The 17,438-nt window shown below is 42.1% G+C and overlaps 3 protein-coding genes across 4 annotated transcripts in view; all 3 read right to left on the reverse strand.

Annotated features, from left to right (window-relative positions):
• Positions 1–355: 355 nt before the first annotated feature.
• LOC107695190 (stonin-1-like) lies at positions 356–1,516 on the reverse strand. The gene is made up of 2 exons (XM_016495007.1): positions 1,196–1,516; positions 356–1,089 (listed from the first exon to the last, which is right to left on the reverse strand). The coding sequence occupies exons 1-2, from the start codon at positions 1,466–1,468 to the stop codon at positions 1,024–1,026; spliced, it is 339 nt and encodes a 112-aa protein (XP_016350493.1). The 5' UTR covers positions 1,469–1,516; the 3' UTR covers positions 356–1,023.
• A 1,178-nt stretch (positions 1,517–2,694) lies between these two features.
• On the reverse strand, positions 2,695–9,857 carry ston1 (stonin 1). 2 transcript variants are annotated; one of them, XM_016495005.1, is made up of 4 exons: positions 9,441–9,857; positions 5,000–6,847; positions 3,496–3,698; positions 2,695–3,389 (listed from the first exon to the last, which is right to left on the reverse strand). In XM_016495005.1, the coding sequence occupies exons 2-4, from the start codon at positions 6,819–6,821 to the stop codon at positions 3,324–3,326; spliced, it is 2,091 nt and encodes a 696-aa protein (XP_016350491.1). In that variant the 5' UTR covers positions 6,822–6,847; positions 9,441–9,857; the 3' UTR covers positions 2,695–3,323. The 2 variants fall into 2 exon arrangements, with proteins under 2 accessions (XP_016350491.1, XP_016350490.1); XM_016495004.1 differs by having other exon boundaries at positions 5,000–6,850.
• A 2,456-nt stretch (positions 9,858–12,313) lies between these two features.
• Positions 12,314–17,438, reverse strand: part of ppp1r21 (protein phosphatase 1, regulatory subunit 21) — a 23,593-nt gene continuing 18,468 nt past the window's right edge. The window contains exons 9-11 of the mRNA XM_016495008.1: positions 15,950–16,048; positions 15,747–15,875; positions 12,314–12,496 (exon numbers count right to left, since the gene is read on the reverse strand). Of these exons, the coding sequence (XP_016350494.1) occupies positions 12,467–12,496; positions 15,747–15,875; positions 15,950–16,048 (258 nt within the window). The 3' untranslated portion in view covers positions 12,314–12,466. The remainder of the gene's footprint in view (positions 12,497–15,746; positions 15,876–15,949; positions 16,049–17,438) is intronic.

Raw genomic sequence — 17,438 nt, forward strand, 5'->3', positions numbered from 1 at the left:
GCGCTCTTTTCTCTCTCTATCATTACAAGACACGCCCCCTTACTGCTGATTGGCTACAAGTGTGTTTTGGGACTCGGTCCGACACTGTGGTCAAAAGCGTTTTTCAAATATTGCTTATTGCTTAGTGCACCTTTAAAGAAAAGCAGTCGTATTTCCCCTGCACTCTCAACAAAGCCTCTAATGAGCGACAATCACTAAAAACATACCATAAATACTATGAATATGATAATCATTCAGTATTATGGCATTGCTGACAATTTACCAACACTGTTCTAGGGACTGTCCATAAATATTAATGTCAGAGTATAGTAAAACCATACTCAATATGAAAACTGAGGTGAATGTTTTAACGTGTCAGAGAGTGATGAATCAGTAGAGATGAGAGTGAACAAACAGGCTTTTATTTATTATGCACTCTCTTCTTAGGACAATATAACTTCATGAAACCACATAAATAATGGTAAATGCATAAGCGTAAGTTAATAACCATTCTAAGCAATCGCACACTACAGGCCCTTAAGTTGCACTTGCAGCAAAAGCCCCGAGACTGTCACATGCACATTCAGATCAAGTGTCTTGTGGGAAAATAAATTCTCCTCTGCTTGCCCCAAACTATCCTAGTGCACACCTGACAGTCTCAGGGCTTATGAGTAAAATGTATCTTTTGCAAACATTTGTCAGACAGGTGCATATTATCTGTATGTATGCGCATGTTCCCATATTTTTACAGTCCCGTACAAATCTAAAATGGGGTGAGAATTGTAAAGTGCAGCAATATTATAACTCATTGGATAAGACCATTAAAGATATTAAAATACTCTGGAAAAATACATTTATATATAAAGTTGCATTATTCTCACGGTTAATAAACATTTGTTTACTTAATGGTACAAGATGTGTGGCATATTGGAGTGTGAATTCTACATGAGAAATGATGGTAGAAAAATAATGACAATAATAAAAAGGAATCTGTGATTTCATTGTAGTGAGCGACATGAACACAGTGATCCGCGTCCTCCATCATCACTGTGCCGCGCAGCTTGACTGCTTCACCGACTCAGCCTCAATCAGCTTCTTCTCAATCTCCACCTTCAACACAGAGTAAATGACTGAATATTTTAGCAAAAAGAGGCAATGCTGAAGCAGTACCCACTATGAAATGCCACGGTGCATGTGATGTGTAAGCTTTCTGTACCTGGCAGTGGTAGTGTGCCCTGCTGCTCAGGTGTTTCTGCGGCTGAACGTCACTTTCGATGCCCACAGATTTCACGCGCGTGTGGGACGCCACCGCATCTGCCACCTCACACTCAACCCTGACAAACGGGAGCCAGTCGGCGGGAATCTCCTGATCTGACGCCAGCTCCAGCTTACACGCCAACGACTGAGGCTGCTCCAGAGCTACGGAGAAGACAGTCACAAAACCTGTGAGATTTACCCACACATGAATGACCAAATAAGACCCTTCCATTGCTCTGAGCCTCACCTGAGATGACCAGCACTGTGTGTTACTAGCAGCAGTAACAAACTATCAGTGAGACACCAAATATCAAGAGCAGATCCCTCTAGAACCGACTGAAGGCGACGGTGTTTGTGAGTTCAGCAGTCAGTCTTTAGCTTTCCACAAATAACACCATCAGTTTCCTCTATTATCCTCACAAACACGTCGTCTACATGACTTTTGCCTATAATTCTGATCTACAGACCTTATATGTGTGTTGTGTGTAATGGTGATGAGGTGAACCCCAGCCTATAATGCAGGTTCAGCAATCCAGTAAAAAACTAGATGGGTTCTAATACACTTCTCATAAGAAAAATATAGAGAAATGCAATTTATAAGTCTAATTCATGTACACAAAACGGTTCTTCTAAACAGTTTTTTAGTGAACTAGTTCTGTTTAAATGTATATATTTGCTTATGTTTTTTTCTATTAGTTTGTCCCAGATCAGATCATTTTTCCTCTGATCAGCAGCAATTACTCTGTTGCATGTTCAGATATTCATACAACAAAATATTCTGGGGGATGTTTTGTTTTTGTGAAAATGATCGAAAATGCTGGCAGAGGCTGGAAACTGGAAAGATTTAGTTATTGTTTGCTCCATTAGTGAGCTCCTTGGGTCAATCCAAACACTCTCAGTATATGAATTCACTATCAGTTTTCAGTTTGTCGGTCATTTCCAAAACAAGATGGTTCTGTTGTTAACCCAGCTCAACATGGCTCGGATACGTCCAAAAGCTCATCTAAGAGAATGTTACTATCTATAGTCGATCTGCTAATATCCGTCCTGTGCACTCAAACGGAGCGCTCTTTTCTCTCTCTATCATTACAAGACACGCCCCCTTACTGCTGATTGGCTACAAGTGTGTTTTGGGACTCGGTCCGACACTGTGGTCAAAAGCGTTTTTCAAATATTGCTTATTGCTTAGTGCACCTTTAAAGAAAAGCAGTCGTATTTCCCCTGCACTCTCAACAAAGCCTCTAATGAGAGACAATCACTAAAAACATACCATAAATACTATGAATATGATAATCATTCAGTATTATGGCATTGCTGACAATTTACCAACACTGTTCTAGGGACTGTCCATAAATATTAATGTCAGAGTATAGTAAAACCATACTCAATATGAAAACTGAGGTGAATGTTTTAACGTGTCAGAGAGTGATGAATCAGTAGAGATGAGAGTGAACAAACAGGCTTTTATTTATTATGCACTCTCTTCTTAGGACAATATAACTTCATGAAACCACATAAATAATGGTAAATGCATAAGCGTAAGTTAATAACCATTCTAAGCAATCGCACACTACAGGCCCTTAAGTTGCACTTGCAGCAAAAGCCCCGAGACTGTCACATGCACATTCAGATCAAGTGTCTTGTGGGAAAATAAATTCTCCTCTGCTTGCCCCAAACTATCCTAGTGCACACCTGACAGTCTCAGGGCTTATGAGTAAAATGTATCTTTTGCAAACATTTGTCAGACAGGTGCATATTATCTGTATGTATGCGCATGTTCCCATATTTTTACAGTCCCGTACAAATCTAAAATGGGGTGAGAATTGTAAAGTGCAGCAATATTATAACTCATTGGATAAGACCATTAAAGATATTAAAATACTCTGGAAAAATACATTTATATATAAAGTTGCATTATTCTCACGGTTAATAAACATTTGTTTACTTAATGGTACAAGATGTGTGGCATATTGGAGTGTGAATTCTACATGAGAAATGATGGTAGAAAAATAATGACAATAATAAAAAGGAATCTGTGATTTCATTGTAGTGAGCGACATGAACACAGTGATCCGCGTCCTCCATCATCACTGTGCCGCGCAGCTTGACTGCTTCACCGACTCAGCCTCAATCAGCTTCTTCTCAATCTCCACCTTCAACACAGAGTAAATGACTGAATATTTTAGCAAAAAGAGGCAATGCTGAAGCAGTACCCACTATGAAATGCCACGGTGCATGTGATGTGTAAGCTTTCTGTACCTGGCAGTGGTAGTGTGCCCTGCTGCTCAGGTGTTTCTGCGGCTGAACGTCACTTTCGATGCCCACAGATTTCACGCGCGTGTGGGACGCCACCGCATCTGCCACCTCACACTCAACCCTGACAAACGGGAGCCAGTCGGCGGGAATCTCCTGATCTGACGCCAGCTCCAGCTTACACGCCAACGACTGAGGCTGCTCCAGAGCTACGGAGAAGACAGTCACAAAACCTGTGAGATTTACCCACACATGAATGACCAAATAAGACCCTTCCATTGCTCTGAGCCTCACCTGAGATGACCAGCACTGTGTTACTAGCAGCAGTAACAAACTATCAGTGAGACACCAAATATCAAGAGCAGATCCCTCTAGAACTGACTGAAGGCGACGGTGTTTGTGAGTTCAGCAGTCAGTCTTTAGCTTTCCACAAATAACACCATCAGTTTCCTCTATTATCCTCACAAACACGTCGTCTACATGACTTTTGCCTATAGTTCTGATCTACAGACCTTATATATGTGTTGTGTGTAATGGTGATGAGGTGAACCCCAGCCTATAATGCAGGTTCAGCAATCCAGTAAAAAACTAGATGGTTTCTAATACACTTCTCATAAGAAAAATATAGAGAAATGCAATTTATAAGTCTAATTCATGTACACAAAACGGTTCTTCTAAACAGTTTTTTAGTGAACTAGTTCTGTTTAAATGTATATATTTGCTTATGTTTTTTTCTATTAGTTTGTCCCAGATCAGATCATTTTTCCTCTGATCAGCAGCAATTACTCTGTTGCATGTTCAGATATTCATACAACAAAATATTCTGGGGGATGTTTTGTTTTTGTGAAAATGATCGAAAATGCTGGCAGAGGCTGGAAACTGGAAAGATTTAGTTATTGTTTGCTCCATTAGTGAGCTCCTTGGGTCAATCCAAACACTCTCAGTATATGAATTCACTATCAGTTTTCAGTTTGTCGGTCATTTCCAAAACAAGATGGTTCTGTTGTTAACCCAGCTCAACATGGCTCGGATACGTCCAAAAGCTCATCTAAGAGAATGTTACTGGTTTAATGAGTCGCTCAAAACAATTCAGTCTGACTTTGTTACAGGGTTTAAATTCTTTTAAATTACAATTTAAGCAACCCAACTTTGATCTTCATTTGTCATGCATAAGTTGCTTCATTACAAGTTAAGTACATTATTTTTAAAAAGTTAATCTGAAGTTGAAGATTATTTACTTAATTGGTATATTTTACTGTGACAACGGGCACTGTAAACAAATAATTATTACTATTCCCATCATTTCCTTCCTTAGTGTCAAAACCCCTTGGACTGTTATGATGTCTGCAGTGCAGTCATCTGATTCTATCTGCGGTCCTGACTCAAAAACTTTACCTCACTGAGATAAAATTATAATGTCCTGTGTATATAATGTATATATTTTTCTTTAACCTATGATAATATATCCACCACTGATATTCAAATAGGGAGTTGTGTTGTGTTTTCTTACCCATGTTCTTGGGAGGAAGCCGCTCGATTCTCCACACGACGGCTCGATGCACGTTCTCATATTTGACCGTGCCGACAGACACGTGCATCACAGACTGAGACTCGGCCACATGCGCTGAGCCCAGACATGTGTTTCTGTTCATGCGAGCCTTCAGAGACTTCTGCCGCAGCAGCGACATGCTGTTGGGCACTTTGACCCAGTCGCCCGGGAACGGCACCTGAAGCACAACGTTTTCACAGACCGTCTCTGTAGGCGATGGGAACCCGGACAAGACGTTGAGGAAGACCTGGAGCTCGACGCAGGCGCCCTGCACAGTCACCAGGGCTTTAACAGAGAGCGGGGGCTCCCCGCAGTGGAGCGACACCGTCCTGTAGCGCACCAGCTCCACTCGACAAGCGTCCGGAGGACAGAACTTAATCAGCCGCTTGTCTACAAACTCTGCCTCTCTGACACACCGATGGAAATGGTAGTCTGCGATCTCCATCCAGACCTCCTCGTCCTCATCAGAGGCGTACGCAGGAGCTTGTCTGAGAAGCCCCAGGTCATTCAGAGCTAGGAAGCACTCAGCCGCCCCGTTCAAGAAGGCGAGACAGTGAATTTGTGTAATGGCCGTGCACTCGAGAACAGCGCCGTCCTTATTCTGTCGCATCCAGACGCGGTCAGATATCTGCAAGGACAGCTCCTGCTCTTCATAGTGTTTGTGCTGCTGGTGCGGCACTGGTAACCGCAGGAGCTCTTCTTCTATGGACACCAGCAAGTCCTCCATGTCTCCGTATTCTGTGGTGCCGAACTTCAAGAGTTGCTCCACTTCTGGTTCGTGGGTCACCTCATGTTTGGGGTGATAGCGCTTTCTCTCGACGTACGACACATGCTCGACCTTCAGCGTGGCGATCTTGCGCGGCTCGCCGTAACTCTCGAGCTTCGGACCCGAGAGAGCGCAGTAGGCATGCAGCTGGAACTCTTTGAAGGGTTTCTCCAAGCCCTTCTCATAAAAGAGCTGCAGCAGCGCTCCGGGCAGCAGCTGCAGGTATATGGGACCCCACTGGCGCGAGGACATGCGGTTCTTCTTCTCTGGGATCCGAAGCATCAAGGACCAACCGTGTCTCCTCTGACTGAGGAACAATCCCTGCGGGACGAAGGCAGACCGAGTCCTGTTCATCGCTTGATCTTTCACAACACCTAAGCCTGAAGGTCGCTTCTCCTTTTCCGGTTTCCCATCATCACCTTCCTGCTGGTTCTCCTCTGTTCTCAGCTGTTCTAGTTTATGGCATATGTAGGAGTAGGAGTACTGAAGGTGGTCTTGGGGCGGCTCGTTGCCGTCCTTGGAACGGATGAAGAAACGGGGCAAACTGGGTCCAGAGTCTGAGTCGGACGATGAGGTCCAGGACACTCGTTTATGCTCAGCTTCCTCCCAGAAGGGGTTAAAATGGCCTGGCTCATCACAGGGTGCATTGAGAGAAGCAGAGCCTTCAGGCAGCTTCATGGAGTCTCTCTGAGAGAAGCTGGACAGACTGCTGGAGAAGTCCGGCTGCTCCTGAGGAGCGTAATGTAAGGGAGACGGACCCGCCGGAGTGTGCAGAGGAGTGTTTCTGGGCACACATGAACTCCCATTGAGGCTGAAATCCATGGAAGGGGATTCGATGGCAGAGCTGAAGCTCCATGATTCACTTCCCAGGGATGGCAGAACAAGTTTCAACCCGTTAGGCCGAGGTACTGAACCTGAGTTTGATGTAGGAGAGCGCAGGGATTTCTGGGGTGAGGAGAAGGTCGTCCCTTCATCGTCAAACGTAACCCAGTTGGCTGGATGATTCGTTGAGCACATTGCTTTACTCTTCTTGTACGCGCAATCTTCTGCAGAAATAGACAGACACTAATAAGGTACTTACAAATCTGAATGAGTTTCAAACCAGCCTGACTGTTTCTACTATATGTTGACTAGTGGACACACAGGATGCTCTGATTCTGCAGAGAGAGGGCACACAGACATTATTATGGGATGCATTAATTATGGGGCATCTTAGTCGAAAGGGTAGAAATATTGAAGGCTGCAGCTGAACTTAAAGCAATAGTGTGAGTCTCTTTGACCGGCTCCAGAGCTTCCTAACTGTCTTGTGCATGACAGAATCAAATGAATAAACACAGGAAACAGCAGCCCTTTGCCCTGCAGCACATTCACACGCGTGTGGGTCACGTTATGAGACCCTTTACACACCCAGGGTGTCAAACCTCGCAAACAGAAATGCTTGTTTATATTGTTGATTATGTAGTACTTAATATTCTGCATGATCGGTCAGTTCATTAAAGGGGTCCCATTATGCTTTTTCACTTTTTCAACTTTAGTGTGTATTGTTGCTGTTTGAGCATAAAAAAAAATCTGCAAGATTACAAAGCTCAAAGTCCACTCTAAAAGGAGATATTCTCTTTAACAAAACACTTTCCAAGAACTACAATAAACTGCTCGTTTGGACTACAGCGCTTCTTCCAGATATTGTGAAGTCACAATGTCACTTCTTTAAATAATCTCCACCCACGGGTGTGGCCTGGTTGAGCTGTGCTGGAGAAGAAGAAGAAGAAGAAGAAGAAGAAGGAGGAGGAGAAGAAGGAGAAGAAGAGCAGCTGCTTTAGTAGCGTCCTGTCGTCATGGCCGTCCACCCCAGCTCCCAAACCCCTTTGTTTGGGCTTCCAAATCCAAACAAACTTATTTATAACACGGTTCCTGAACATTATAAATCTACATGTAATCTGGATTACGTAATCAGATCAAAACAATTAAGTACTTGTAATTTGATTAAATTACATTTTGAAATACTCGTAATCAGACTAGTTACTTTTAAAATGTATTACATGATTACATATTCACACAATAGCAATAAATTATTCATAATGTATCGATTCTCCCCAATTCCTCTTTTTCATCTTAAATGTTGCTTTCTAAAATACCACTTAAATACACTCAGAAAGTCTTCCAGTTTTGTGGACATTCACACAAAGACCAGTCACTAGTCAGATGACTATAATTACACAGAAAACTGAGAGGCCACACAGCTTTTGAGCAACGGATTTTCAAAAATCACTTACATTTTATTTAATTACATGTTTTCTCAGCATTTCAACATTGCATCAACTACTGATGAACATATACATTTTTATTTGAACTATATTACTATGTCTTTGGAAGTCAAACACATTAAAACGCACAAATTCATGTTATTTCTTATGTACATGTAATGCAGGGATTCCCAAACTTGTTTTGTCAGTCGCATCTCTTTCACCCATTATATGTATTTGAAGTACCCTGAGATCTGAAGGCAATATTTTAATAATTAAGTATCACATTTGCATGTTCACGGCTCTCTGACGTTGGTAAATGGTCACATGACATGCACGTAAACAAATAAAATATTTTATGCATTTTATTTTGATTGATGCTATTTTTCATTTCTGTGATTGAATTCATTATTAGCTTTTCATTAAACTCATAAAGCCCCTGCAGTTCCTTTACGAACCCAAGTTTGGGAAACCTTGGCGTAATATAATGTTTAATGCAGTTTATGTTGTCAATATCAACAAATTGAATATATTTTCTTTTTCTTTGCATTTTTATATCAGTGTGGTACAAGATTATACCATTTAATTCAATGTGATAATGTTAGGTCAAAGCTAACCTGATTATATGACCTGAAATGTGTGAGTTTATGCTTCTCCAGAAACAGCCTCGATCCACCAAACAGATGTTTCTCTCTTCTTCACTTGTATAATGGTGAATGAGTTATAATGTGTGCTCTTCTCCAGATTCAGAGGATGGTGACTAACTGGTCTGTAATCCTGGCATCATCTAGTTCTGAGATGGTTTGATTGATGGTTTGAACGTTAGATGATGCCAGCAGCATATGGCAAGCTGTTTTAACATTTAATCTATAAACCGTACTAGTATCTATTTTCATGGTACTAGTACCTATTTTTTAGATACTAGTATCTTTTCCATTAAGTACTAGTACTTATTCATAAGGTACTCAGTAAGGCTTATAGATTAAATGTTACTACGGCTTGCCATAAGCAGCTATCTTTCCCTCTTTCACTGATGTGCTGCAAAATAACTCAACATCGCACACAGCTCACTAATAATAATAATAATAATAATAATATTATTATTAGCTGACAACTCAACAAACCGACTTAAAGCGGTCACATTTACGAGGACAGAATAATGTTCACTAGAGGAAATAGCGTAGAAAGAACTCGGTGAACTCTGGAAAACATCTGTAAAGGTTAGGAGGTATAATCTTGCTCGCAGTGAATGTTAAACACGGATTCAGATGAGCTTCGGGTTTGTGGTTCATTCGCGCTGGCGCTTTGTTTGCAACAACTGTATAACTACACAAAACAACGACAAACAAGTGGAAACAGTGGTTGTGTGTGTGTGAGAGAGATATTTAGTCACCTCATGGTTTTAGATGTGTGGTCCGGCGCGGACGGTATTTTCTCAAGATGGCAGAAATAAATGGAGCGGACGCGACTCCAGCCAAAACATCCCAAACGGGAAGCGGATTCTGCCGATTGCCTTAATATTCATGAGGCACGGGAGAGCACCAATCAACCTCAACACAACCTAATTAATATTCACGAATAACCCTGATAGCAACAGACTCCGGGCGGGTCCGCTGTACTGTCAGACTCTGTGCGGTCATTCGCCCAGAATCTGCCCCGCCTCCGGACAGCGCGCTGTCAGCTAGCGGACTCATGATGGACACGGCGCGGATTAGCATCCGAACACGGGTTTTTTTGTTTTGTTTTTAACCGGTGCGTCTCAGAAATCCTCCTCAGAGTGCAGAAGCTGCGGCCGGCCAGGTTGAAGAAGACTGAACTCGGTAAGAATACTTTTCAAATATGCTTGTAATTACCTACTTTTTATAGATTGTTTCATTATTACTGGCCAAAGAAAGTTTCGATTTTTTTCAAGTTTTGAATGATTTTGTTGTGGTTTATTAATATTAATAAAGGGAGACATATTACACTGTTATAGAACAGTCTAGTCTATATAATGTTTGTTGGCTCTATTTGAGGTATTTCCATTGCTAGTTTTGGCCAGATTACCCATTTTAAATAAGGTATAGACCCACATAATGAACGGGTCCAGATCGGATCCGGGCCGGATCTCACACACTCACTCTCACGCTCTCTCACACTCACACACACACACACTCACTCTCACTCTCACACACACTCACTCTCACACACACACTCACTCTCACGCTCTCTCACACACACACACACACACACTCTCATGCTCACTCACTCTCTCACACACACACACTCACGCTCTATGAACGGGTCCAGATCGGATCCGGGCCGGATGAACCGCTATATTAGCGGATACGGGTAGGTTCTGGACCGGATCCGGATCCGTAATCCTTATCTGTTCCGGATCCGTTGCGCTGTGCAAGTGGACTCCGATACGGACCCGTTTTGCGGATCCGTTCCGGAGCTTGTGGTGACTCCGCGGCGGATCCGCTCCGGAGTCATTTTGCTCTCTGGGAAGCCTTCAGCGTACATCAATATTCATAAGCGCACATCCTCCTTCAGCGCGACCTAATTAATATTCATGAGCTTATCCTCCGCCGTTAGCAGGAGTCGACATTTGGAAGAACTTCCGCTCCACAAAACTTTTTTTTATTTTTAGTCTTGTGTTTAGTCCTCTTAAGATAAACAGTGGGCTTGTGAAATTAATTCTGAAAATAAAAAACTGAAGGCAAAATGGCTGAGTTTATAGCTTTATTGTCTTGATTTGGGTTGAATCCAGTACATTGTGCTGCTAAACAGATCCATATAAAGAGAAATAAGAGCCTAAGATGAGAAGATCGTGACACTCATGCTGCCCTTCATCAGCTATCAGAGCACTCAAGAGATTCAGCGACAGAGTCACATCATACTCTACTGCACAATAATCTGTGATATATGACTTCATGAACTCTAGACAACCACAACAGATTTAGTGCATAAAAACATGGTTTATTTCCGGAGGAAAATCACTGTGGATTCAATGTGTTCATTCACACGGACCCTTCTCATCCAGACGATTTCTTCAGTATATTTGTTTGGAAAAAAGCACACAGGTTTACCATGATTTTACCTCTGAATTAATCACACACGCTTCTCTGCAGAATTAAAACAGACTTGAGTGTGTAGGAGTGTGTGTATGAGGCATGCTTTCTCTAACAAACAACATCTTGTGTAAGGAGAAACAGGCGCTGTAATTACACTAAACACACACTCACACTCACTCACACACCCACTCTCACACTCTCACACACACTCACTCTCACACTCTCTCTCTCACTCACACACACACACACACACACACACACACACACACACACACCCACCCACTCTCTCACACACACACACACACACAGACAGACACATGCTCTCTCTCTCTCTCTCTCTCTCTCTCTCCCCGTCTCTCTCTCTCTCTCTCTCCCACACACACCCACACACTCTCTCTCTCACACTCTCACACACACACACACACACACGCACACACACTCTCACACACACACTCACTCTCACTCTCACACACACTCACTCTCACTCTCACACACTCACGCTCTCACACTCTCACGCTCTCTCACACACACACACACACACACACTCACTCTCATGCTCACTCTCACTCTCACACACACTCACTCTCTCTCTCACACACTCACTCTCACACTCTCTCACACTCACACTCTCTCACACTCACACTCTCTCACACACACACTCACTCTCACGCTCTCTCACACTCTCTCACACACACACACTCACTCTCATGCTCTCACACTCTCTCACACACACTCACTCTCATGCTCACTCTCACACACTCACTCTCACGCTCACACACACACACACACTCACTCTCACTCTCACACACACTCACTCTCTCACACACTCACTCACTCTCTCACGCTCTCTCACACACACATACACTCACTCTGACTCTCTCTCTCACACACACACACACTCACTCTCACGCTCTCACTCACACTCACTCGCACTCTCACTCACTCGCACTCTCACTCACACACTCACTCACTCACTCACTCGCACACACACACTCACTCTCACACTCACTCACACACTCACTCACTCACACACTCGCTCTCACACTCTCACACACACACACACACACACACACACACACACACACTCATGCACGCTCTCTCACACACACTCACTCACTCGCTCTCTCACACACACTCACTCACTCGCACTCTCTCACACTCACTCACTCGCACTCTCTCACACACACTCACTCACTCTCACACTCACTCTCTCTCTCACACACACACACACACACTCACTCACACTCACTCACTCACTCACTCTCACACACACGGTTCCTCTGGAGATCAGCTGCTTCCTGTCACGTCACATGTCTGGTGTTTGGTGTGGGAATGTTCGCCGTCACTGAGACAGACGTCCACATTATCGGCTCTTGTTCTTCTTGGAGTTTCCCTGCAAGAGTCCAGCAAAACAGAGTTCAGATTTCACTCAATGCCTCATTCAAACATCAGATTTAGAAAAGTTTAATTATTACAGATGAGTCTTTTAATCAAAACCGTGTTTCTATTAGGACTGGGTATTGACACAATTTTCACGACTGCAATTCAATCGGATTCTGATTTGATTCAATATCGATTTTGGATTTATATCAGGTACAGTACACCTCTCAACTAATGCTGTAAATTATACAGTGGAGTCAGTTGGTACTACATTACTATAATATTGAAGGTTAAAATGAACTGATTCGTACACAAACACTTAAAGTAGACTCAATTAATTTTTTATAATAATAAAGTTATAATACAAACTATACAATTACACAGTTATATTTCTACTCCAATTTGTTTTTTGAAATAATACATTTTTAAATGGTAGTTGTCAAAAACTTGACAGATTTGTTAAAATATGAAAAAAAAAACTAAATATTGAAGAACAGTAAAATAAAGTAAAAATAATGAATATATTATATGGTGCATTCAGCAAAATGCTCCTCTCTAAAGTGGATTTTCTAGCTGACTAAAGTCACTGAATATGTTTTTTCTGAGTTAAATGTGACGTTACGTGACATGTTTAAAAAGCTGTTATATTGACGTATTTCCGTGGTTGAAACTCTGATTGAGGGATTATATGAGACAGGATACTTTTAATACCTTCGGATGTTCATTCATGTTTATTTTGTGCTGTAACTGGTACTAAAGCGAAGTCATCGATCCGTTCGCGTGCACCTCGCGCTGCCACTTCTGTTGAACTGCGGCGCTACAGCGATCTGTCACTCCGCATTAAACGTTAGCTTACTCGTGTAGCCTCGGTTCTCTGATAACATCCGTTTGGGATCTCACTATGGGAATGCCTCAGCGGTGACCGAACAATTACAGCATGGTTGTCAGACCAATCGCTGGTATATAACCCACGGCATCATTCTCTGCATATCTTCTGCTCTGTGCAGACTGCAAGAAGAGTGGTGAGCTGATATACCTCCCTTCTGAAATATAAAAATGTGAGAATGACCTGAATCAAGCGTATTAAATATCACTCCAAGCACTAAATCAGCCAGAGATGACTGTCACATCAAATCTGTAATATCGCACAAATGTGTGCAGTGACACCCAGCGAACAGAAACTCTCCTGAACAGAGCCCAGGAAGTAGCCATTCCTCTCGTGGAGAGAGCGTGAAGTCCCGGTGGAGGCTGCAAATTTGTTTCTTTGTAACACATTACAATCGCATTTACCACCGCTAACATGAAATAGGTCTCTCTCTGTGATTATCAGCCCAAGAGACGAGTGTAATCACTCTTCCTCTGATGAAGAAAACGTTAACAATTCCACCAATATGATTGCTCCTGTTGTGTCCCTGACCTTAGGAACAAAAGCCGGATTAGTTCTCAGAGTAACTTTCGATCTGAAAAACGAAGATGGCAGTCCCCACTCGAGATGAGGTGAGTTAGAAGGGAGGATGGCATCCCCCTGATAATTCCTCATCGTCATCATCATCCTCCCCGTCACACCCACAAGGGCATCACCGAAGAGGGTGGCAGATCAGGAGCCTGCACATCCATAATATCACCCAGTTCCTGGGCTCCTGCGGCTGCTTAGCGGTCTCCTCTCTGGGCTGAGTCTGAGAGAAGCATGGCTCCTGGTTTCCTGCTATTGCCACCCTGAGTCTCATTTCTCGGGGTTTTGCAGGAAAACCAGAACAAATAGAGCAGCCCTCTGGGTTAGATATGGCAGCTTGGGCATGCTTAACACCTCAACATATCCAAGAAATCCATAGACGGCACGAGCATCTCTCCCCCTGTGCTCTCTGCTGTTCTAGCAGCGGCCATAACTCTCTTCACCCTCTTCGTTAGGTAAACTCTCACCGTGACGTGTAGGTTTACCCCCGGAGCAGCGGTATGCAGTGTTATTTTCTTTGAAATATAAATGTCTATTTCCCTGTATACAAACTAAAATGTATCTGATCGGAAAATTAGGGTGCTTATTCCCGTGAATGGAAAAACTAATGGATGTTAGAAAGAGAATGCTATTTTGAGTATTGTAGAAAAAAAATGGACAGAATTTGAAATCTGAGACCTTGTTTCATATGAAAAGTAACAAAGCTTATTGTCATTTACTGGATGTGAGACACGCTACAATGTTGTTCATTAACTGAAAACAGGCTAGACTAATCAATTCTTGGGAATCAATATCGTTTCACAAAAAAAAATCTATATTTTTTACCCAGCCCTAGTTTCTATACTGAAAAGCAGCAGCTGTTTGTGAAGAGTTGAAGGGACCGTTCAGCCAAAAATGATCATTGTGTCATCACTGGCTCGTGAGCTTCTCTCTTCTGCTGAACACAACAGAACATGGCTAATCACACAGTTGATGGTCCCTATTGACTTGCATAGTCTTTTTTTTTTTACCATACTATGGAAGTTAATGGCTACCAGCAACTGTTTGGTTACCCACATTCTTCAAAATATCTTTTTTGTGTTGAACAGAAGAAAGAAACTCAAGAAACTAAAGTAAATTATGACAGAATGATGATTTTGGGCTAAACTATCCCTTTAACCATGTCAGTGTGACAACTATAACTAATACCTCAAATGAATAAATAATAACAAATTATACAACTATTGAAAGTATATCCAACTCTACCTGCATACAGTATATTCACATAAAGCGATATATACTACACAGCCAGTCTCAACTGCATAATTTATTTCATCTCAAAACTATAATATTACCCAGCAATGTATTAAAAATTCAGTCAAATATGGATGCTGGATTCTTAAATCTTTAAACAGAGGCTAAACAAACGAGCGCTTCTGGTGTGATGGGTTTGAGATGTAGCTTGTTTCCAGTCTGATAATGTGGAGCATGTAGAAAATTAATCATTTTGGCAACTGGTTTCAGCAAATTCTCCAGTGAGGAGGAAACTGAGGTCTGAAACAGTATTTTATAGTACAATGACCTCTTACACGTCTAAAGATCACAGAAAATCACTGGTGGACACAGAAAAAAAACATTTTGACAAATCTAGCAACTCACATTTTAACAAAATCACAGCAGCTGAACAGCTAAAAATGTTTAGCTAACAGTTTATTTCCTCTAACATCTGCATTCGTTTCCACTCAGCAATGCCTCTCCAGAGTTTTAAACTGAAGTTCACTCTCTGATCAGCAGCAGCGCCTGGCTGTGAGCGCTAGCGTGGGGTTCTGACCTTGGAGGCGAGCTTGAGCGAGTCGATCTGGTCGCGCTGCTTGCTGAGCGTGTCGTTCATGCTGCACAGGTGATCGCTCATCATGCTCAGCTGGTCTTCATAGCTCCTCTTGGTGGTGCTGAGCTCGTCCTGAAGCACAGCAGAGCGTGTCAGCCAAACACAACACCACACACGGAGTCAGGAGAGCGCTGCTCTAGCCGTACCTGTAAGCGAGTGGTGTTCTGATGAGCCAGCTTCAGCTCCTCCGTCAGCGTCTCGCGGGACTTCTCTGCCATCGCCAGGCGTTTGGCCACAGCTCGACACTGGAAGAGACATGATGACCGCTTCTGATCACGTCAAATAAAGCAGCATGTGCTGAAGCGTTTACTGTTTAACGACAAGCTCTGGACATCATTAGACAACACGACAGCAGTCAGTCAAAGCATGGCTAATAACTGCACGTTCTCTGTGTGACTGAATGGCATGGTTTTGTCTGATACACAAACTCTTTTCAGCATCTGCGTCTCAATACATGAACACACAAACGTCATCTCCAGAGCTACTCTGAGTGTCACTTCAGTGGCTTCACACTAGTGATGGGTCGTTCTTGAACGATTCGTTCATTTTGAACGAATCTTTAATGTGACTCGGGAGGAAGTCGGTAAAATGATCCGAACTTCCCATCACTACTTCACACAAAACTACCATCATATACACGCTGAAGCAAAGTAAAACTGAAAGACCTGCCCCACAACCCGTCAAAATAATTTCTTCAAGTTAAACCAGACTTTTATGACAGAAATACACTACTATTGTATACTAAAACGTACTTCTAAAAGAAGTGGCAAAAACATTAATATTTCTAGGGAATATCATACAACCAAGATATTCTTTCATCCATGTTTTAATTTTTTCACTTCTGTTGTGCCTCAAATGCAATGTTTTGTGTAAATTAATTGTTCACATTTTAAAAGATCAATGAAATTAAGTTTTATTAATTCATTTAATTAACTTCACCATTTTTTTGATAAACTGTATTGTATTGAATTATAAAATCCAGGAAAACAATAAAAGGAAAACCAGAATTTAGGGGAAAATAAAATAAAATTTAATGGGGCCTTATATCAAAAAGTATCTTACTCTAAGTTTAACTGTGAACAAAAAGTTTTTGTTTTTGTAAATACTGATATCATATGATATGGAAAAAAAACATCATTATAATATGTTTGGCCATATCACCCAGCCCAGACTCTGACAACAACTATTGCATATTGATAATAGTTCACTCTTATTTAAAAATATTAACAAAACTGACCAGTATTTAAGTCTCTTAATTGTCTTTGACAGCTCAGTCATTTACTCGAGTCATTGCAGTACTGATAAATGAGCACAATCTAAACTCTATACATCTAGATCTAAAACCAGACGATTTTTGATATCCAGAAGATATCAGTGCTATATATATCATATTACCCAGCTCTAAAACTGCAGAGAAACTGTACATGACCAAGTGTGTTTTCAAAGGAACATCATCTACTGAATTCCTGCTTGTTTTAATGGATCTGCCGGGCTGAAGTGAGTGTGTCGATCAGAGGTCAGCGTGTCGGTCAGAGGTCAGAGTGTCGGTCAGAGTTCAGAGTGTCGATCAGAGGTCAGTGTGTCGGTCAGAGGTCAGAGTGTCGGTCAGAGGTCAGTGTGTCGATCAGAGGTCAG

Source organism: Sinocyclocheilus anshuiensis, unplaced genomic scaffold, assembly GCF_001515605.1.
Source record: "Sinocyclocheilus anshuiensis isolate Anshui unplaced genomic scaffold, SAMN03320099.WGS_v1.1 scaffold518, whole genome shotgun sequence".
In the NCBI taxonomy this organism is placed as follows: domain Eukaryota; kingdom Metazoa; phylum Chordata; class Actinopteri; order Cypriniformes; family Cyprinidae; genus Sinocyclocheilus; species Sinocyclocheilus anshuiensis.